This window comes from Primulina tabacum, chromosome 14 (assembly GCF_025594145.1).
Source record: "Primulina tabacum isolate GXHZ01 chromosome 14, ASM2559414v2, whole genome shotgun sequence".
Classification (NCBI taxonomy): domain Eukaryota; kingdom Viridiplantae; phylum Streptophyta; class Magnoliopsida; order Lamiales; family Gesneriaceae; genus Primulina; species Primulina tabacum.
The window spans coordinates 30,773,830-30,797,101 of record NC_134563.1 but is presented as its reverse complement, the minus strand read 5'-3'; the positions used below and the strand labels follow the sequence as shown (position 1 = coordinate 30,797,101).

Sequence of the window (23,272 nt, the reverse complement as noted above, 5' to 3'; positions counted from 1 at the left end):
TTGAATGTCCTAAGCCGGTCAGAGAATGTCTTTCATTGAGTGAACAATGAATAGCTATTTGATGAAGCGGTTGAAGTCTTTGAACAGCCGATTGGAAAGTTTCCAACGGTTTAAAATCTTCTGTTGAAGCGGTTCAAATCCAAACGGTTGAATTGTTTTTGTTATACAAGATAGATAGCAGCTGTATCCTGAAACAGTTAGATGCTGTTTTGATTTTGTCAATCACCAAAACTTTAGGGTAATAATAATTTCTTAACAATTTCTCCTTTTTTGGTGACGAAAAACCCAGCTGCAGACTATACAATAATTTACAGATACTTAAGAAAGCGTAATAAGAGAAAAGATTGTATTTCATTGAGTGAATGGAATTACAAGCTTCATAAAGTTCAAGCAATTTCATTAACTTCTTAACCCAGTGTTTTAACCTTTTTTTTTTCTGTTTAACTCTTCTTTTGTTCTTCTAATTGTTTTTGTATTAAGACTTTATCTGCTTTGGCACGCTCTGCAACCCTTTTTCTTATAGCTTCTTCATCTTTCTGAGCTTCCTTATGCTTCTTTCTTTCCCCTTTTTTTGACATTACTACTGGTATGAGAAATTGCATGATTTCTGTTAGTTGAGCTCATTGGGCATCCATGCACTGATCAACATGTGCTTGAAGTCTAGATATTTGCCCTGAAAGCTCGGTGCACATGTTGATATGTGAGGAATTGTGCCATTCTTGTCGGAGAGAAATACTTGTATTCACGACGAGAAATTCTTTGGAGATGTCAGATTTCATAGAATGAAAAGCTTCTTTGAGATCAAATTGCTTTCTGTTGAGAGCAAAAATTGAGTTATTCATGATCTTAAGACGTTCCAAAATCTCATTTTGGTCTTCTTCCACAAATTCTTCCTCGGGTTTGAAGAGGTCTGATGAAGAAAGTATTATAGCCTTGATGGAGGCTAGTTGAGAAGAAGCTGTCTTTCCGGTTTACTTGGAAGTTTGTGCTGCATCTATTTTGGAAGCTATAACATCAACCGCCTTGTCATAAGCAACAGAAGAAATATGAATTGCTTCGTGGAGGTCTTTTTGCGCTGCAAGACTGGTCGATGGATCCTCAGAAATAATAGAGATTATTGGCACAGAAGTTACCATTGCAGAGTCATATTTAGGTGCAACAGGTGAAGATGCTGACGATTTTTAAAAAATCGTTGTCTATAAGCGGGTTTTTTTAGTTTATGACAACGGTTTTTGTTGAAACCATTGTGTTTTTTTGTTAAAAGAAAAAACACAATTGTTTTAATAAAAACCGTTGTACTAGGAGTGTTGTTGATGATATATTTTCTTGCAGTGCAATCACAAAAATCTCATAGTTCCACAAAGTCAAAAGACCATAATAAAAAAAAAAAAAAAAAAACCAAACAAAACTAATGTCGTTGATCTTTCAATAAAATTATGTGTCGTTTATTATCCGGCCAAATTTTGTCCATGTTTTTGTCACTGTACCGCCGGAGAAGTTAGATTTGCTTCCGAAACTTGTGTCACTGTGCTCTGGAGTTTCAAATCCCGATTGTCGTTCAGTGGAGTGAAGAGATGGAAATATAGGGTTTTTTTTTTTAAAAAAAAACTATTAAAGGATAAAATAGATAAATATCAAGATGTAGGGAGTTGAAACAAATAAAAACTTTGTATCAGCAGACCAAAAGTAATCTTATAGGGAATGATCCATAACATAAGGCATGGCAAATGGATTTTTCAATAACCCGTATACTTAACTAATTTTTATATAATATTTTTCAAATTTTCTCCAATATCATTTTTATGTTATATGTAAATTTTATTTTATGTATTTATTACTAAATATCTCGACAATTTTTTCCATCTTGTTTTCTCAACTATCTCACACGAGTAAGATAAAATAAAATACTCGAGAAATATTTATTTTATAAATAATCGCAAATAAAATAATTACTTAGAAAATAAAAATATACTATTCATAAACAACAAATAAAAATAATGTATTATCTTTTTGTAAACACTTGTTGCCAGTTAATTAATTAACTTTGAAACAACTAAACATAAAGTTTCTACACTAATTTTTATTTTTAAAGAAGTTTTTGACTTAATAACAAAAATAAATTCACACAAAACATTGAACATTCGAAATTACGGGTATCGCCATTTTTTAAATGTTTTTTTAAGTTACAATTTATATGTCTAAACTCGCGATGAATTGTTCAAAATCGAAAATAAAGAGAGAATACAAATTCAATTCAAACTGTTGGATTTACAGCCTTTTGTGAGCATCTCGTCCAAGAAATCATGGCCACATTATGTGCTCACAAAACTTTTTAAAGAAGTTTCGAAAAGAGAATTTGGGAGCAACTTTTAAATAATCCAAGGGGAATAATCGATCTTGTTTTAGCTTTTTTCTGAAGTTCGACTTTTTCATTCTATTTTTTTTTTTTTATAATCTAGCAGAATCTCGAAATCTCATTGTGTCTATTTCTTTTCAAAGTAACTATTATTTTTAAATTTTGTTATAATCTCATTTTGTCTACTTCTATTTCAAGATAACCAATAATTTTTAAATTTTATTATAATTATGATATTATGATTTCTTATTTATTTTTCGCATTTTCTTCATAATTTTAAGTAAGAATTATTCTCTTAATTTTTATTATATTATCATTATTTGTCATTATGCTATTTATGTGAACATATATACATTTTTCAAGCTGTTTATATATATATATATATATATATATATATATATATATATTGTTAAATTTATAATGTTTTGTAATAAAATTGAAGTGATTTTATTTATTATGTTTAAAATTGTAGTTTATATTTATTTTATATGTTGTTGTAATTTATTTGTTATAAATTAATATGTTAAATTGATAAAGATATTATTGTTAATATTATTGTTGTATTTATCTTTTACGTACATAATATTATTAAAATTTATAATTTTATCAATAATATAAAGATTTATTTGTTATAGTTTGTATTATTATTATTTTCCATTTTACTAAGATAAAGAAATTGACAAGATTGATTAGGAGGACTATCGTTGAGCTACAATTGCTCTGTTCTTGAAATTTTGAACACTGATAAATTAAATTGAGTTTGATTTTCAAACCAAGCGGAAGATACTCAAAATAATCCTTCGTAGAAACCGATTAAACTTTTTGTAAAGTATTTAAAAATATATGCAAGTTGAATAAGTAAAAATATTTTTGGTTGAATCATTTTATCAAATACTTAATATGCAATATTTGGTATTTGAAGAACACATAAAATACTTCAACAATGCATATTTAAAAACAGTGAAAATGATAATTAAATGCAATAAATAAATAGACACAAATTTGTTTATGGATGTTTGGAGATTGACAACTCCTACGTCACCCCCTTTTCCCCTTAAGAATGATCCACTAGAAGATTTTGATTTATACAACACCAAGTACAAACTCATTTCAACTTAGGAATTACTCTTGCCTAATTGAAACTCCTAGCACACTCTCGATTGTAGGCCGCAACCTCACAATCCGCATAATGTTTAACATCTCTTATGCCAAGACTACAAACACAATCTTTAATGTCTTTGTGAGAAGGCTCGCTCAATTAAACTTTGAAGTTCAACTCTCTTGTATATTTGTAAGTGATTGTGTGTGAGTAATTTATCCTTTACAGTGTACATCTCAAATGTATCCTCACACAAGGGTTTGTGCTCTCAAATAGCAGATTTCTTCATGCTAGCTGCCCATGCTTTGAATTCCCTTCGAAAGCTCTTGTTTGATCTTCAAGTTGTTGTATTTATAGACCCTAACAATGATATATACGTTAGACACTAGAATATGACCGTTTGGAAAGTTTCTATACTGTTTCTGAAATTGCTACAGTCAAATTCGTCTTGCTGAACATTTTCCCGACTTAAACTGGTCATTTAGCAAATGGTCAATGGTTGAAACTGGTAAGCGGTTGAAACTGGTCAACGGTTCAAACTGGTCAGCAGTTCAATCTGGTCAGCATCTCAACTGCAGCTCAACTGGTGTGTTGTGCAAAATCACTAGTTTCATCGCCATTTATCAACATCTTACGCTTCAATTCAGATTTTGACTTCTAAAAATGATTTGTAGATCGTCGTCTTATCTTTCCAACGCATACTGAATCGATTCATTCATATAAGCGAGCCAAGAGATATGACTAAAATAATGCAACTGCTTAAACCCAATTGATGGTTGTTTTCGTGCAATCATTTTGGTCATTTAGCAACCAGTTTGACCTAGATTCCATTCCATTTTGTCAAACTGACGTGATACGACTTGTTTCTAATGGGGTTTTCTGATCAGCCAAGTTGGCGGATTGTCATTTGAATCATCCAGTTGAGAGATATCATTAAAACAACCGAAGCTCGCAAGAAATTCAATTTGGCTAAATTCATTTTTAGTTTCTATCTTGTGTTTGCAATTTCACACGTGAGTAAATATGTTAGAAATACAATAATAAGTTTTGTTAACATCAAAACCAAGATTGCGAATATGAAATATTCCAACATAAATATCAATTTAGATATTAATTTTATTATTCTTAAAATTAAAATGTACATGTAGTAAATTTTGAAAAATAAATTATTAAGTGTTTTTATTAATGTTGTTATTATTATTATTATTAATTTATTTTTTAATGTTATCGTAAAATTATTTTATTTTTTCAAAAAATTTATATATGAAATACATGATGAAATTTAATGCTAGACCAATAAATGATAGTGTTTTACATAGACATGAAACTCATATATCGTGTGATCACAACAAATAATTTGGATTAAACTTTCAGGGTGCGCAGATCTGACAATATTATATAAAAATTGTTTGAAGACAAAGTAATACATTATTGTGTTCTTGCGCATTAAATGATATGAGATTCTATGACATTTTTCGTTGTGGATTTTTCAAATATGATAATCATTTGATTACGACTCTCATTGAAAGATAACATTGGGAGACCCATACATTTTATCTTTGCATTGGTGAGACAACAGTAACGTTGCAAGATGTTGAGCTGATATGGAATCTAAATATTAATGACCGTCGACACCGGTGTTAATGAGTCTTTTAAGCCACATGTGTGGCAAACTTATTGTGCTGAATGGTTGTGTTTTCTACCACATATAAATAATTTTAGAGGTAACAAATTGGTAATGTCAGCACTAGATCAATATCGTAGATCAAATTTGATTAACAATAATAGCTCAAATTTAGAAGTGGGGCGTTATAAGTGTGTGACATTGATGATTATCGGATGATGTATGTTACCTGACTCGGATGGTTGTTCAGTAAATTTGATGTACTTGCATCTTCTCCAAGACACTAATCAGGTTTCTAAATACAGTTGGGGAAGTGTTGTACTAGCATTTCTCTATCCTGAACTGTATACTGCATCAACTATAGACAAAAGTGAAATAGTAGGACCGATTTTCATTTTACAAGTATATATTAATTAATAATTATTTATTATTTTGGAATTTTTTTCCATTACAGACTCATTATTAAGTTTACTTTATGTATTATTGTTCCAGGTTAGGGCATTGTCTAGAATTACATTTCTGTGTCCATATCTATTTGGTGACATTCCTGATGATGATGAGCACGATGACCAAATACTTCCATTCCGTCCATTTGGCAAAAGATATATTTATAAATTTTTGTGTAAACACGTTTTTGTTATATGCATTGTAAATATTTTGTAGAATTTATTTTCATGTAGGTCTAAACGTTATTTTACGTGGACCCATACTAATACCCATTCAGTGTGAGTGATTCGTGACTTGTTGAATAAGATTGGAACCTAACCAGGTATTTATTAAAAAAATTAAATATAATTGCAAGTTACATATGTTTAGAATTTTGAATCTTAGTTGATTTTTTTCATTCATTGTAGTTTAAATGGGTGTTGTATTCTAATGAATTTGACCAAGAATATTGGCGTTTGTTGTTTCAGCTTATATGTTTCAACATTGTCGAGATGTATCACCCAGACCGAGTTTTATGACAATTTGTTCGGTTTCAACACGTTCCAAAGCCAACATTTGATGAGGATGAATTTCCTAAATGCACCGACAAGGGAGACAAAACTATAATTGGGCTGAACATCATAAAAAAAACATCGACGTATGGGATGATCATGTCAATTTGATTGTTGTGGGTGAGCCTACAATCGAAAATATGGGCATGACACATGAGTACGTGATTTGGTATGATAAAATAACTCGTCATTTTATAACCCCCATCGATCCACAAGCTGAATATGGACATAGGCTGACGATGCAGACTTTAGATTTGTTATGTTAAGTTTTTTTATAATATACTTTTTTTTCCTTTCAAATTTACATTATAATATTTTAAATGTTTACTCATTTAATCATTGATTATTTTAACTAATTTTCATATGAACGATGCTGAAGTTTTGAGGAGTTGGTTTCATGGACTTTCGTTACAAGATCAACATCGTGAAACATTGGAGTCTATTATTACAGAAATTAAACGAAGTGGCAAGAGGCTCCGTGTAATTATTGATAGAATATTCGAGCCGCATCGATTTCAAGACATCATTTTGAAGAGTCGCCCCAGCCACACTGGGAGTTTGGTAACGAGGCTGGAACTTCTCACACTATAGATTACCATGTGTCATCACAACTAGTATACAAGGAAGATGATCATGGTTTCCAAACTCCAAATGAGCCATATATCCCTTCTTTCACATATATGCTTATAGGTGGACATGAATGAAATGCGGATAGGTTCCCAGATATTCAGAGATGTGGGGTATGAAAACCTCAAACAAACAACTTAGAGGCAATGTGAATTATGAAGATTCAGACATGAGTGCCATCAATTCTAATAATTTTATACCTCGTGTATGAATGAGTGTCATCTATGCTTTTGCGGCAATATCAGAACTCATCTACACATGGTCGGAAGACCCAAAAACATAGTTTAAAAATTTGATTGATGGGTTTCATTTTGGAAAATGCCTCAACTCAATGATTGTGTACCAGGATTGTATTTCATAAGAGCGCCCATATATGTTGGAAAATACGAAAATAGCTCTCTCAAATCATGTCATACACGTTTTCAACAACACGCCTCAAACTGTATCATGCCTTGGCATGTGAACTCTCATAACCATATTTATCTTTGATAATTTGCTTTACATATTTAATCTCACGAGCTAGATTGCAGTGAACAATACCAATAAGATGAGAGTCAATCATATTTTTTTCAAAGTTTTTGTGGTCAATCTCAATCTGGCTAGAGATATATTTGTGTAGATCACCATATTTAATGATTTTAAAATAACCCAGATTTGCTTTCAAACAAGCCTAGAGGCCCCATCCACAATTAATGCTTGATGACCTATTTTTTTGACATACTTTCCATATAGTCGGTGTGCTCTCAACAACACGATACTCATGTCTTATACATCTAATAGAAAAATCTTTAACAGTTGCAATCGATTTTTTTTTTTTTGTTTCCAAAAACCATGTTTTATTTGTAATTCTCCTTTCTCGGGATTGTAGAAGCTAGACTGTGACCCAGATGACATACATATATATCAGGACATTGTTATTCATACACGGCACAGAAGAATTGTGCCATCTCATACAGATTAGAAACATCAAATGAAACTATGTTTGAAGTTGTGTCATGCACTAGCTCGGTAACATTTTCGAATGTGTCCTCATTATCCTCATTGTCTGAAACGTTCAATACTCGTTTTTCTTAGAAATATACTAGAAATTTTTTTCTTACCCTCCTAGTCTCTGCCGAACACATGCATACATGTATAAAATATTTTGACACAATTTTTACAATAAAACATACTAACTATATTTGTAAATTCAAAAGAAAGTAATTTGAAACATAAAATCATCAAACGTTTTACCCATCCTAAACTTAGCAATATTTCGAAATATAAACTAACTATAACAACCTCTAAAAAACAACTCATAAAGCATCATAAAATTCGTAGAAATCTTTAATGTAAACTTAAACATAAATCATAATCATAAAAATGCGGAAAATCTAGCGCTGGCCCTCGGGTTGTGTGCACCTTCAGTCCAGCAAGATCAACCATCAAAACCTCCATCATCATTGATATCATGCTCACATGCATCCATTACACCTAGTGAGTCTAATGACTCAACAAACCATAATCTTTATAACAAGTAATACATATACAATCGCATGCAACAGTGAAATACTTATACTTAAAATAATATTTCATGAACATACATAAACATAAACATTTTAAATTTTCATCATTTTCATATCATACATTGTTTCATCATAAACATTTCCTTTTCATCATAAGCATTTACGTTTCTTTTATTGAATTCAGATCGTTAAATGTGACTTTCGTTTCATCATAAGGTCGATGGATCCATCTACATGTAACCACAGTACTGGGCGGCGGGGACATCAACGATAATCTCACCCGTCAACTGAGCCTTGGCCTATCATCATCATATGGAAATAAGATCATCGGGCCCATTTGGGATCTTCTCCTATAAATGGGCTCACTCTGGGGCCTTTTTCCTCACGATATATCCCATCATATCATCACAATAGTCACAATTACTTCACCTCCTTCAACGTTTCATATTTTTATCACTTTAAAAAACATGCATATAAATATCATTTTTCATTTTAAAAAATCAAGCATGCAACGCATCTTTTAGCTTTAACATTTTATCATAAAATTCCATAAACATTTAAAATAACCATTTTATCGTATATTATAGCATTCGGCGCACTGCCATGCCACCTACCCATTTTTAATGTAAAATGACTGTCTTATCCCTAGACGTAAAATTTCTCGGTTTCGAATTTTTCTTACTTTCATTGACTCTAGACCATCCTAAACAATTATTTATTAGTTTAAAATAATTTTCTGATATTTTTATTTAGCTTAAAATCGAGGCTTTTATTTTATTTCGTAATTATTAATTCGCGAAGCGTTTAATTCCTGAATAAATTCAAATTTTAATATTTTCTTTTCAAATTTTAAATTAGACTTTTTATTGCCAAAATACTCTTGTGAACTATGATTCGACCCCCGTGAACCACGTTCGAACCTTTTAGCCATTTAAAACCCTAACTCGAGCCCTAACAAGGTACCCTCGATCCATCATGCAATTTCTTCGAGCCATGCTCGAGCCACCTCGAGCCAAGCTCTTCCCAGACCATCTACAGACCCTATTGACCAGCCATGACCCCTCGAACCAGCCCCTAACCCGCTGCAATCCTCCTGCCCGTAACAGAAGCTGTGCGATGTCCTTCACCCTAGCGCCCATGACTCCTAACTCCATAAGGACTCCTCGCTCAGGCCACCACCCTCACCCTCACCCTCTGGACCAACCCTGGACCTCTCTGTGACCTAGCCTAGACCAGTCCTGATCACCATGGCCGAGCCATAACCCATCGCACCAGCTGTTGCTCTCGGGTAGCTTGGGAAGAGTCCCATCGTGCATGGGCTCTTCCCTAGCAAACGAGCTTGAGTCCTAGCGTGGCTTCTACTAAACACGATATATCCATATACGAATATTTGATTGAAAGGTTCAACCTATATTTCATGCCATCGATATCTAACTTCCGATGAACTGTTTCAAACAATACATATAATGTCGTAGATCTAGATATACGAATTATTTTAACCACTTTAGTACTATAATTGATTGTTCCAGGTCTTACAATAACATTGCCCCTAATTTCTAAAATTATCGAAACAATGTTCATGCATGCATTTAAATATATCAACAAATAAAATAACAATTTAAATAAAAACATGTTAAGTATTACCATTAGAAAGAAAATACATATATTTAAAAAAGGCAAAAATTTGTGTGGATGGTCTCACGGGTCGTATTTTGTGAGACAGATCTCTTATTTGGGTCATTAATGATAAAATATTATTTTTTATGTTAAGAGTATTTGTGGGACCCGGACGCTAATCATTCTCTTAATCATCATTTGGGACAATTTAATTAATTATAATAAACAAGGTCTAAATTTTTTTTAAATATATTATTAAATGCGGAACGTAATGGAATACATTATAATATACATGTCAATATTAAAGTACAAGTCTTGTACTATATACAATCATTCAAACTAAGGTTTAACAACTAAATATCACGTGTCCAAACCCTATCTCTAATCATGGTCAGTGGTCTCTACTCTAATCACGATCTCTTTTCATCTTCTCGACCCTGAACCTGTCCCACCTGTTGTCATGCACACATACAAACACGACAACAGCCGGATAACACCGGTGAGATATATATCCCAGTATAAATCAACGAAACATGCAATCATATAATCAATATAAAAGCATAAACAGATATCAGGAATATGTATCAAAATCTGAAAACATAATCAATATAAGACTGTCAATCAGACTCGTGACTCCACGGCTCAGACTAGACTCAATCCTAGTCTAGGGATCCCGGTTTTTAGACGTTGGCATTCCTATATCGAATTCAGTAATAGAAGAAACTCCAATTCTATTCAATCGATATAACCAAACATCCGGTATCTTGACCTATCCGTCACAGACTGTGGCACTATCGCCAATTCACTATCTTGTGACAACGTGCAATGTGCCAGTGACGATTCCATCACTATCGGCACCTATGTCACAAGATCACTCGTATAATACTCGTCTAATACATGCTTCTATAAATCAATAGAACAAGCATATCAATCAAATCAATGAACACAATAACAATAAGTATGTGATTTAGGGAAACTCCAGTATATCATACTCGAGTCGATCTCCCGGTACCACATTAACTTATACCTTTATTTTATTGCAATTCTGATGTCGTTCCTGTCTGGAATTCAAAGTCTGTCAACCCTCAATCTGGCAATAACAATATCAATAGTACCATATCAATATACTGCTCAAATCAATACCAATCTGATCAATCTGGATTTAATTCAAAATCAACGGCATAACGGAACAATCTGAATATCCCCGTTAATATCATATCAACAGATATCAATTACCCCAACTCATAATCAATAATAACACCAATCTGATATCAATCTCAATCAAATCAACTCATAAAATCATAACAATTTCATAATCAATCTGTTTCTCAATCTGACTTCGATTCTACGATGTCTAACATGTCAAGAACATCATATATGAATCATATCCGATTCTGACAATATCATAATTTCAAAACATACCAAAACTTAGTAAAACTTACGTCCAGTTGAAGCCTGCGTCGATAGGACACAGTACTGAAGTCGGATTACAATTCAGACGGTTGAATTTTCCGTAAATCACAAATCTCACTTTCAAATGGCTTGAAGCTTTCTCGGGAGGATGCTCGTTCTTCCTTCTTGCAATTTCAATGACTGAATACAAATATATATATATATATCCTACATGCATGTCAAGCAACGTGTCGCATTCTTCTCTCATTTCGGTTGGCGCTCGGGCGGACAAGAGTCTCCGGCCAGGCGCGGCGTGCTCGGCTTTCATCCATTAAGCAAGGGCGCTCGGGCGGACAAACACTTCCGCCCGGGTGCCAAACTCTCGGCCCCCAAATTATTTTTGTTGAACACGGACGCTCGGGCGGCTCTTTTTCCTCCGCTCGGGCGCCAACAGCATTTTACAAAAATTGCATAATTCCTATGCATTGCCCAATCTGGTCTCGAATGGCCCGGCTATAATCATCTCAATTCAAAATCAATAATTTCAGATTAACAGAATCAAAATCTCGGGCATTACAGTATTACTTTTTTACTATGAATATCGATAGGGTTGATCCATCTCACAGATAAAGATTCGTGAGACCGTTTAACAAGAGACATACTTTTAAAAAATGATACTATCAACATATAATATATAATATTAAAAATGATCTTTTAAAAATCATAAACAAACAGCAAACTAATACTCATTGATTTAACAGAAAGCAGAAGACCTAAAACTCGATAATTCATTCCTTTGGCTATAACAAAAAACCCAGACCTATAAGCTCATAATATTTATGTATAGATAATTATATATACACAATATTATATATATAATTTATATATATGAATCACACACACATATATATAATAATAGTAATAATAATAATAATTTAATGTACGTATATTAAAAAATATCATTAAAATATTTATCTAATAATGAATTACACACACATATATATAATAACTATATAATAACAATAATAATTTAATGTACGTATATTATTAAAAAATATCATTAAATATTTATCTAATAATACTTAAATAAAAATTATGGTATATAAATCAATAATTAGAAAGTTATTGATAACATGCTTTATCGGTGACCAATTTTTAAATTTCCCATCAAATCTATTTATGACCGGAAAAAAATTACAAATTAGTTATATGAAAAATCTTTTCGAGTTGCATGTAATTTAAAAGAAATAATTCATACTATTAAATTTCAAAAATTATGATATATACCACGAGAACTAGAAATCGTGAATGATTTCTTTGCAGATGAAGAATTTCTCCTCGAATCTAACGAAGAAAAACAATTCGTAGATTTTGTATCATAGTTAAGAGATATCTTCATATGGATAGCCAAGAAGAACGAACGTCAAAAAATTTTTAAATTAATTAAAAAAAAAAAAAAATCATCCGTCTCGTGGAGAGATCAAATTAAAAATTTACTTCCCTATCCTTTGCACGGACGGGAGAGTGGATTTTTATTTTATAAACATTTTGATATAAAAAAAAGGAAAAAAGAAAAAAGAAAAAAGAAAAAAGAAAAAGTACTAATGATGATTAAAAAAAAAAAAAAACGGACTCCACCAAGCAAAACGTGAAGTACACGCGACCACCATACGCAGCTATAAATATCCTAATCCCAGTGGTCGCAGTGGAGTAAAGAAGGGGAAAAAATGCAGTCTTTACAGGAGAAGGCATCGGAGTGGAGTGGGGTTGACCCAAACGATGCCTTCGCCATTGATGAGACCAATCTTTACGAGAAGCTTGGCCTCCAGACCTTCATCAATCTCTCCACCAATTTCTACAACAGGTTTCGCTCTCCCCTTCCATTCAACATTTGCTTTCCGGGGTTGGTAGAATTTACAAATTGTTGGGTTTTGAGTCTTTGGCTTACAAGATCCTTTGAGTCTTTGGCTTACAAGATCCGAGTATCGGTTAAAAACCGATGCACTGGTGGTCAAATTTGCGGACTCTTGTTTAGAAGAGTTACATAGATTTCTTTTGAGATTTATTTTTAGGACTATGTCTTAGGTTATAAATCCAAGTGACTTGTTTATTGGATGATTAAACTTTTTTTGGGTTACAAGCTACTTTTTATTAGTTTTAATATTTGAATATTTTTGTAACATTGTCCGCGCCTTGAGAAGTCGATGTCTCAGGACGGCAAACTTTTGAAAGGTTTCATATACCTTTCAATACTCCGTGTATGAATTATCTACCTTAATTCAGGCTATAATTTCACGACATTGATACAATGATAACCCTTTTCGCTACGCCAACTTTAGAACAACAATGTTAGGTTATAAACTCAAAGGATATATCATTCCAAAAGCTTGTATGTGTTATAACATCGTGAATTTATAAGTTACTATTTATCAGTTTTAACGTTCGACGTGTATTTTTAACACTACGGTCTGCCTAATGGCAAAGGGGTGATGCCCAGAATGATTTTGTTATGAATAATTGTTCTAAATATATAAGAATCTTTCGAACAGATTAAATTGACCATTTCGATCCGCGTCACCGCCTTACCTCATTTTTGGTGGTGGCTTTCAGCAACCCATCATGGGATTTAGTTGACCCCAAATTCCATGTCTTTTAGATTTTTTTCGTCACACGTAAATATGATGAACATTTACTAGGTCTCACAAAAGTGTTCCCAATTAATGTGGCTCTTTTGTTTTCTCTCGAACCTGCTCTCATTGAATCTTTTTTATATTTGGTGTGCCTACCTTTTGATCAAGAGATGTAGCATCTATTTGAGATTTTGAGTTTGAGTATTGAGAGATAGTAGTTAAGATTTTTATGATCTCTTTTGGTTTATAGCTCATTTTCTTGGCCGTCTGTGCCTATGGATCTCGCTAAACACCGAATCATCTCGGTACATGTGTCATTGATTGTTCTGTTATATCTTACCATAAGTCTACTTTATTCGACTTTTGAAACTAGTGGTGTCAAAGATATGTTATTTTTTTCTATTTTCTGTCTTCTGCATTGGTGGCAAGATTTGAAATTATAAAATCCTATGAGAAGAATAATTATTGTCTATCATGTGTCAAGATGTGAGCTCATTTAGTTCAGAAAATGTTGCTTAAAGTGCTTGAAGGATAAGAAAGCTTAAGCAAGTCAGCAAGATTGTCGTATGATAAAAAAAATTTCCTTGTAAGTTGTATTTAGCAAATGTGATGCTACGCTGGGCCACTGAGGAAACTGTTATTGCTAGGTTATGGCTTAAGCTCAAATGTTTGTATACAACTAAATCTTTCAGAAAGAGTCTTCATCCGAAATGATGTTTATACACCAATTGTTTTATAGGAGTTACACCAGTGCAAAGTCATCTCGATAACTTAAATAAAATCATTTTGAATTTGAAGAATATTGATGTGGAAATTTGCAAGGATCAGTTACTTCTTAGCTTTGTTATGTTTTGTATGAGCATTTTGTTAATACAATGTTGTATGGTAGAGACACTATTGTTAGAACTGAAGAAACAGTGTCTGAAAATTGGAATGAAAATCATTCAAGTCAATTATGTTGTTATAGGTTGAGGAATTGGAAAAGGAGCAACACTAATTCGGAGACGAAAGTAAGAAAGAAATAGGGAACTATGTCATCGGAAATTTGATTACAGGAATTTTCTTGCCTTGAGAAAAGAAGAGTGAACTATATATAGTTATGGTAATTGGTGATTATTGTGGCTTTATCTCATTCAGATTCAGATTTTGATATTGCTTGTTCATGATAATGTGAACGGATGAGAACTTATTTTTTTTTAATTGAAACATTTTGAATGTATTTGGGATTTAGAATTTGATTGGCGAGAAATATTTGTTTAAGCTTTTGTAATTTCCTTTAGTTTACGTTTTTCCCATCACACGTGCCCTAAACCATGAATTGGTTATCAAAATTTAAAAATCTAATAGATTATATGTTGTAGAGTTTATGATGATGAGGAAGAATGGTTTAAGTCAATTTTTGCAAACTCCAAAAAGGAAGATGCTATACAAAATCAATATGAGTTCTTCGTGCAAAGAATGGGAGGACCTCCTCTGTTTTCCCAAAGAAGAGGTAATCAATTAGACCTTGATTGTTTTATCTATAGCATCTTATATTATCGACACAATTGAAGCCACCAAACTCCAGGCAGGACTCCGAAGTTCTATTTTTTGCATGTGCTGTACCTATTGTTGATGATTAAGAGTTAAGTAAATGGTTCCTATCTAAAAGGAACAAGATGAGGTATTGGATCATCATTATGTTGTTGAGCAATGAATGGATAAAGCACAAATAACTACTGTTTTGGTGATATGCTGCACTGTGACATCTCACTTTTGCCTAGCAGCCTTCGTGTTTCAAGTTATTAGATTGACTTCCTGCTGCATATCTCAGTCCATTCAACAAAGGCCATTGCGATTGTAGTTTTATCAACCAAAAAAGTTGTGTTTGTTCTGGTATCTCCGACATATACACATATGAGTGTGCTTTTTTTCTCGATAGTTGCAAAATTTGCAATTTACTTGGCTTGAAACTTTGCTGCTTGGCTTTTGGAAGGACATCCCGCATTGATTGCCCGTCACCGACCATTTCCTGTCACCCACCAAGCTGCTGAGAGGTGGCTGGATCACATGAAACAAGCATTGGATTGCACCACAGAAATTGATGAGAGCTCCAGAATTAAAATGATGAATTTCTTCAGGTACAAGTCTATCATCCAGAATTTTTATTTTTATAATGGCTCCATGCAGACCGGAGAATGGGCGATGATTCTTTTCTGGTATTTCAGGTGTTATATTTGTTCTCAAAAAATAAATTTGAAAAGTTAACTTTAGAAAATTCAGAAGAGAGTGAGCATCATTTATTTTCTTTAGACAAGTCTATGAAGTTGAAATTTAATAAAAAAAATATACGGTATCTTGAAATTTAAAATATGTTATGATAGTGGACTGGATATAATATATAATAATAAAATTGATAGTGGAATGATCGGAAATTTAAATTGGAAAATAATTGTTTTATGGAATGTATAATTTTACTATTGGAAAATAAGTCGAAGATCAGGTGAAAACAGTTTGTTTTAATTTCCGTGAAATGGAAATGAAATCAAATACAGCCTTTGTTCGTTTGTTTCCAGTGAAAAAGATTATGTTTTTGGCAGAATCGTAAAGCAGCGGGTTGTGGGTGCAACTTCCTGTTAGTCCGGTTCCTTTTCTTTTCTGATAAATTCTAACCAACAGTTTTCTTCTGCTCAGGCACACTGCATTCTTTCTAGTGGCTGGGAATGAGTTAAAGAATCAAAAACAAGGATTTGCATGAAAACCTGCTGCGGCGTAAAATTCTTACCTATTCGGAGTAAACCCAATTGGTAACTAATTTCATGAATACATCAATGATGTTTGAGTAGAACATGTCATAAAAATTTAAATAATTTTGGCAATAAAAATTTACGTTATTATTATCTCTTCATTATGTTTGTATTCAGCGTGAAAAACATGTGTTTAGATGAAGTGTATGCTAGCATCTTCGCAGGTAGAGAAGATAAACCCAAATTGAAAGGTTAATTTTATATATGTATTAGGAAAATTAAGCACTAAAGTGAAGTTTGTTTCTTCATCGATACTGCCATGCTTTTCACCTATTGTGATTGCCTTATAATTTTATTGTCGGGGTGCACCATCTTGCCTTCCTCATTTGGTTCCTTTCGTCCTGCTATGACATATCGGTGTCTGCATATACCTCCAAACTTGATCAACCTATGACCGAGTCAAACTGCTGGCTGTCCTCTGGTTTGCATTTCTTGAAAATTAGTAGTGGGTTGCAAGTACAGAACTCTGTTTGGATGTCTGGTTCAACAGAGGATGACCTACCATCTCTTATTGGTTTGGTTGGCCCTGCAGTTGCACTTTAAAGGCTTTTCTTTTTACACCCCAACACATTTTATCAAGAAAACTAAGCATAAATACTGATATCAAAATATTGCATGTGGACGATACAGTACACTTGTAGTTGGACAACAGAGCAAGCTACTGTGAGACTGCTCAGACTGAACGGAAATGCTCAAGGGATTGATTTAATGTATTTGGAGTATATTATTAGTCAAAAAATTACACAAAACTTAAAAAAAAAATTCATTAAAACGCGTGGGACTGGCCCAACTCCCTTCCTGTTTTATCTGCTCATGCACATATGTCTAACAATGTAAGTAGCCAAAGGAATCATCCCGATTGTTAGGAAAGAGCTGGGAAAGTAGTTGTGTGTACATGAATGAAAAGCAGGCAAGTTTATCAACCGAAAGAAGTGAAAGTCCTGCCAAATTTCCATCTTCACAAACAAAAGCTTCTTCTACCCCGGTCGTCTCGTAGGATCAGCATATCTGGCAGAGAAAGACCGATACAGATTGTCTGGCTCAGCCCTATCGAGCCCTTCATCGAAGTTCTGCATATAACTTTGGTGATCATATGTTTTTTGCACAGTACAGGAGTCTGAAGTTGGATTCTTTAGTTTTGTGATTCTTCGCCAGAATATTAGCCATTTGGGATGTGAATCGTACTCTCTTTGCATGCCGTTTCGTCCCAAACGCATGCTTTTGCTGCGTGTAGTTTTCCAGTTGTTTAAGGACATAGTTGCTGTTGAAGAGAAGAAGGATGGAGGTGGCTGTGCATGAAAAGGAGATTCATATTTGCTAGGAGGGTTGATTTTGCTTTTATCGAGAGGAAAAGGGCTATCACATGGGCAAGTCATGATTGGCAATAATGGTTCACTTATATATGAGTTTCTGGCTAGCTAACTAGCTTATCTTGCACTTGACAAATACTAATATCCCGATACACGCATCGCATGTTTTTACGATATTTTTTATAATTCATTTGATTTATATTTAAATGATAATCAAAATGTAATCATAAAAAATAACAAAATTACACATCAATTTTAATAGAAAACAATTTTAGTGAATTTGTCTACGGTGGAAGACAAATTGGATATTAATATTTTGATGTCTTTATTTGAGAGTTTTAATCAAATTTTCGACTTTTATAAAATCGAATATATATATACACACACGTTGCTTTGGAATCATAAGAGCACCACCTATATCTATACCATGATTGAACACATACTTTCTGACACTTTCTTGCAGCCAAATTTATCCATTATTTTTTTCCGGAAAGTTGGGTGCAACATGTGCAATTCCATCATTAAACTGCCCTTCATCTATAACAACCCTTCATCTATAACAAAGATACGTTCGCTAGGTTCAATTAATACTAGAAAATGGACATATATATGTACATGGAGAAGAAATTATAGAGAAAAATACAAATAAAAATACATGGAGAAGAAATTATAGAGAAAAATACAATTAAAAATTAAATTAAGAATCAACAACTCACACATATAAATCAGGCTTATTTTGTTTTTAAATCTTAGTCAATTATTTATTTAAGAAAATGACCTCCTCAAATGTAATAAAAATATACTTGAAGATGTCATTTTTTAAATAAATAATTGACCAAAATTATTTTGCAAATTTCCCCTGTATATCAGCTTGGCCAATTCTAGTAAGTTCTACCAAACATGAACACTCGACATCAAGACCAAGTGGGGTGTAACACAAGTTGCAATAAAAGTTCCTGAAAACCGAATTATCTGAAACAAAGTGACATAAAAACTTGAAACAATGCCTATAATCACAACCAACTTACGTACAACAGAACAGATATACCTTTTTCTTTAACTGCAATTACTTGCTATTTTATTAAATACAGTTCAACAGTTGAGAACTCAAATTTCTGAGTTGACTAAAATTAAAATTTTTGTTTCGACACGACATAAAATTACTAAAAAAAAATCACCCACCAACCTCTTCCGATTGTTCTTCCTTTCAATTTTCTTGTCAACCTCCATTACCTCGGCACATTTTTCTCATTCTGGACAAGGAGATGAATTTGAAATAACTTAGAAGCTTTTTTAGCAGTCACATGAAGTCTTCTTCCAGTTCTTGCAAGGATTTGTTGGTTGAAGCTATTTCCTTGTTAGACGTCATCTTCTCGGCTACCATCAAATTTTTGTAGCTCCTTAAATCAGCCTGCCTGTCTTTTTCAAGCTTTTCCAACTCTTCCTTCCGTTTCTGCGAAAAGAAAAGGATCGACAAGAAGTAAATGCACAAAATGAATTTTGTTGTTCTATTATTTCACAGATAAAGTAATGTCTGGCTAATAAATACAACTCATACATCAATTTGAACCAGCTCCATAACCATTTACTAAAGCCAAACCACAACAATTTGGGGAAATGGACCCATAAAAAGTATACAAATGTTCACACATACAATGAGCGTGATTAGGACCTTGCAATCTTTTAGCCTCAGCCTTCCCATAAATCAAGTGCTAACATCATAAAAGGTTTTGCAGCATATTTCTTTATCAACACCTCAATATGAATTTTAGCATACCATTACAACTTACATGGAATCTCAGGAGGATACCTATTTTTTTTGATAGATGTAAAATGAAGTGGAATTACTAAAAATCATTTTTTTCACTTTAACATGCATGATGAACCGAAATCAAACAATGATTCAATTAAATTAGGCTTACGAAAGAATATAAATAACACAACTCACTTTCTCTCTGAGCTGATGTTTCCTTTCTGCTCTTTCAGCCGCATTAACTGCTTCTCTTTCAGCTAAACATGAATAAAAGCATGAGTTAAAATCGCTGAAGCTCAAGTGTGAAATAGAAAAGCCATATACTCAAGAGGCATGGCTAAAAGAACCGATAAGAAAACATACGAGGGTAATAACACTTGCAAACAGAAAATACGAAAAGGCGCATACACACCTTTTAAATCAGGTTTTCTTTCAACCTTTGTTTTGTTTAACCTGTTCACGATTTCATTTATTCGCTTTTCCACTCTCACGGTACGAACCTGAGCAAGAAAAATATGAACTTACACCTCAAAGCTCAATCAGAAAATGATGGAACGCTGCAAAAGCTAGAACCTTTTCAGTGATTATAAGAACACAAAATGCATAATGGAGCTCACCATTTTTGGGTTGTAGAATCCAACTTGCCCAACGTCCATGGATGCAGTTTTCTTAAGATTTTGCCAAGGAGTATAAACAACATCAACATTGTTCACTTTGTTTCCTGAAAGTAAATAAAGTTTAAATTTTAAGGGCTTGTTAATGCCACCAACTAGAACTATGCAAGGTCCATCGATCAGACAAGATAAACCTCAAGCATGTGATTAAGTAAAAAAAATTCAACAGTTCAAAAAGAAACCATGAAAATTTTAGAAATGAAATGTTATGCTACAGAATAATCCAAAAAAGAAGAACATGCCCTGGATAGAATTTGCCTTCACCAGTTGGGCACAATCTTCCAATACACCTTCGGAAATGTCATCAATAGTCTGACCCTTGTGCAATCTCAAATAAACGTGAGCTGAAGACATTTTATCCACATGGAACCTACAGAATATAATCCCCGTCAAGAATGAAAAAATAGATAATTCACAAATAGGTGTTAAATGTTTATCAGTGATGTCTCAGGCAATCACTTTATAAATCAGCAAGGGCATAGTAATTGATGACCCCCACACCCATCATAATTTTGTCATTCGACTGTGTCATCAGCAGGTGTTCAATCTATATTTTCGAAAGATCCGTCTAAAGGATGCCTTATCCTTTAAATATACATTTTATATTTACTCAAAATTCCTTGCGTTATAAAATGATATATGAGCTAAGCCCAAAGAAAATTGATATTTATAAATATATTGCTGGCCTATCAGTAAGTAAACACAAAACATGGTCCGATCACAAAACCAGCTATTCCAAAAATCTTTCACAGAAAAAGGAACTACACCTGTTAACAATTATAATCACCCAACCTCCTCTGAAGTGGAATGGCATGAGCCTCTCCTTTAGTAGGGAGAGGAGGCAGGATCAAGACCCCTACCTCCAATGTTGCATCAAATAATAACAATAATAAAGAAATACAATACGATTTTACTGACATCACTGGTTCAATTAACCTATCAGTGGGATTTCTTCATCAAAATCAAATTGATGATCCTATAATGACCCATACTCTCAAGATTGTCTAACGCCATAAACTCATTACATCATATCATAAAAAACATCCGAAATCAGCTAAATTCAACGATCGAGAAAAAAACTATAATTTAAAAAAAAAAAAAAAGCAGACAGAAATTACCATATATCTTCGACGAAACCGTATTTGATGAGCTCCTCGTTCTCGTGCTTGTCGAGACCCATGAAAATGGTGTAATCCCCCGACTCCGGGCGGGCCTTGAAGTAGAACACCATCTTCTTCTCTCCCTCGATTAGGGTTTCAGTTCTCCCTAAGCAATTTCCTTCTGCTTGCTTCTCATATCCTCCTGTAATTCGATGGCTCCGGGCAGTTTTATTTGACCAGCGGTTAATCGGGCTTTCGGGCGCCTTCACCCGACCCGTTTTTGCGAAATGTAACAATTTTTTTAAATATAAATTTGTTTTAGTCTTTGTTGATTAATTTCATCCATCCGTAATTCCTGTTAGTGAACGAGCACAAATATACATTACATATAAATATTATTTAAAATTAAAAGTTATTTTCTAAATTTTGGTTTTAATTATAATTTTTGATTATATGTTAAGATAATAGATATGATAATGAGAAGAGAATATGAGAAATTTTTTAGTAAACTATTTAATTTTTTTATCTCAATTAAATATCTTGAAAGAATAGTAATGGTAAATTTGAGCATCTATTAAAATGACCAAATATAATTTATCTAAGATATTTACATATTCTAATATAGTAACATTTATTTTTTAGAGGGATGTTTTTCTATTATAAAAAATTAAATAAACTAAATATGTGTTGTAGGACCGAGCGTTTAACGCTTTACTAAAAGTTATAACTAGTAGTAATGGTGCAACTCAAATCTTTTAAACTGCACAGCAGCTCAAGCACCACGGTTCGATCGCTCTACCAAGCAGGTACAATTATTGCACTCAACAATCTCCCTCCTAATAATTGCACTCCTTGTAATCAAGGAGAATCGAACCCGTGACCTTGGCTCTGATACTAATTGTAGGACCGAGTGTTTGCCGCTTTACCAAAAGCTATAGCTAGTAGTAATGGTGCAACTCAAATCTTTTAAACCACACAGCAGCTCAAACACCACGGTTCGATCGCTCTAACAAATAGGGACAATTATTGCACCCAACATATATTGTTAGAAATAATGTATTGGAAAGTTTTAAGCTTAATAAATGTAAATTAAGTAAAAGAAAAGACGAAAAATTTTTTTTTAAAAAAGGAATAGAACATGCGCCAAAGGAGGCCAGTGCCCCATGTGCGGCCTAGAAATTTCAAGGCCGCAGAGGAGGCACCTCTACGCATCCGATCATGCAGAAGAGGTGCCTCAACACTTATTTATGCACTCCAAGGCCGAGAGGGAGGCACCTAGGTGTTCGAAAAGTGGCTCATAAGCGGTTGATGTGTTGTTTGGTAGTAGGTGTGAGTTTTTCATAAAACAATATTGTTTAAAGGTTTTTTTGGGTCATAATAGGTGCCCGAAAAGTGGCACATAAGCGGCTGATGTGTTGTTTGGTAACATGTGCGAGTTTTCATGGAACAATATTGTTAAAAGGTGTTTTTTGGTCATAATTTCGAGATTTGTTGCTTAAATACTAATCCATCTTAATGAATTAAGATGTACTTTTCGGAAATAGCATCACATTTGAAGAATCAAACAATAAGAATGTAACTTGCATTCATATCAAACTTCTTCTTCTTTTTCTTCTCAAAGAGAGCATGCTACATTTCTAGCTATTAAATTTTTTTATTTGTAGTACTACTATCACAAGCTGGAAGAATCTTGCGAGACGATTATCATATCCGGTGAGCACCATGTGTAGGGAAAATTCGTCTTAAGGAAACAGAGTCCTCTCTTGCCTTGACTTCATATTTGCTAACATAATTTTCTGAG

General features: G+C 33.3%; 2 protein-coding genes across 2 annotated transcripts; one reads left to right on the top strand and one right to left on the bottom strand.

The window, feature by feature from the left end:
* The first annotated feature begins 12,850 nt into the window (after positions 1 to 12,850).
* On the top strand, positions 12,851 to 16,727 carry LOC142524987 (group 2 truncated hemoglobin 3-2). The gene is made up of 4 exons (XM_075629151.1): positions 12,851 to 13,082; positions 15,210 to 15,340; positions 15,824 to 15,968; positions 16,522 to 16,727. The coding sequence occupies exons 1-4, from the start codon at positions 12,946 to 12,948 to the stop codon at positions 16,583 to 16,585; spliced, it is 477 nt and encodes a 158-aa protein (XP_075485266.1). The 5' UTR covers positions 12,851 to 12,945; the 3' UTR covers positions 16,586 to 16,727.
* A 2,133-nt stretch (positions 16,728 to 18,860) lies between these two features.
* Positions 18,861 to 21,693, bottom strand: LOC142525152 (uncharacterized). The gene is made up of 6 exons (XM_075629326.1): positions 21,490 to 21,693; positions 20,614 to 20,741; positions 20,315 to 20,418; positions 20,110 to 20,197; positions 19,893 to 19,954; positions 18,861 to 19,397 (listed from the first exon to the last, which is right to left on the bottom strand). Exons 1-6 carry the CDS (start codon positions 21,600 to 21,602, stop codon positions 19,245 to 19,247), a joined length of 648 nt encoding a protein of 215 aa, XP_075485441.1. The 5' UTR covers positions 21,603 to 21,693; the 3' UTR covers positions 18,861 to 19,244.
* Between the last annotated feature and the right edge of the window lie 1,579 nt (positions 21,694 to 23,272).

What these genes read in the sequence shown, in the direction of transcription:
- LOC142524987 (XM_075629151.1), top strand. Translation starts at nt 12,946, where the DNA reads ATGCAGTCTTTACAGGAGAAGGCATCGGAGTGGAGTGGGGTTGACCCA. An exon ending in TCCACCAATTTCTACAACAG is followed by an intron (nt 13,083 to 15,209) that starts GTTTCGCTCTCC and finishes TATATGTTGTAG; the next exon opens with AGTTTATGATGATGAGGAAG. An exon ending in TCTGTTTTCCCAAAGAAGAG is followed by an intron (nt 15,341 to 15,823) that starts GTAATCAATTAG and finishes GGCTTTTGGAAG; the next exon opens with GACATCCCGCATTGATTGCC.
- LOC142525152 (XM_075629326.1), bottom strand. Translation starts at nt 21,602, where the DNA reads ATGGTGTTCTACTTCAAGGCCCGCCCGGAGTCGGGGGATTACACCATT. An exon ending in GATTCTACAACCCAAAAATG is followed by an intron (nt 20,198 to 20,314) that starts GTGAGCTCCATT and finishes TTTCTTGCTCAG; the next exon opens with GTTCGTACCGTGAGAGTGGA. An exon ending in AACATCAGCTCAGAGAGAAA is followed by an intron (nt 19,398 to 19,892) that starts GTGAGTTGTGTT and finishes TTCTTTTCGCAG; the next exon opens with AAACGGAAGGAAGAGTTGGA.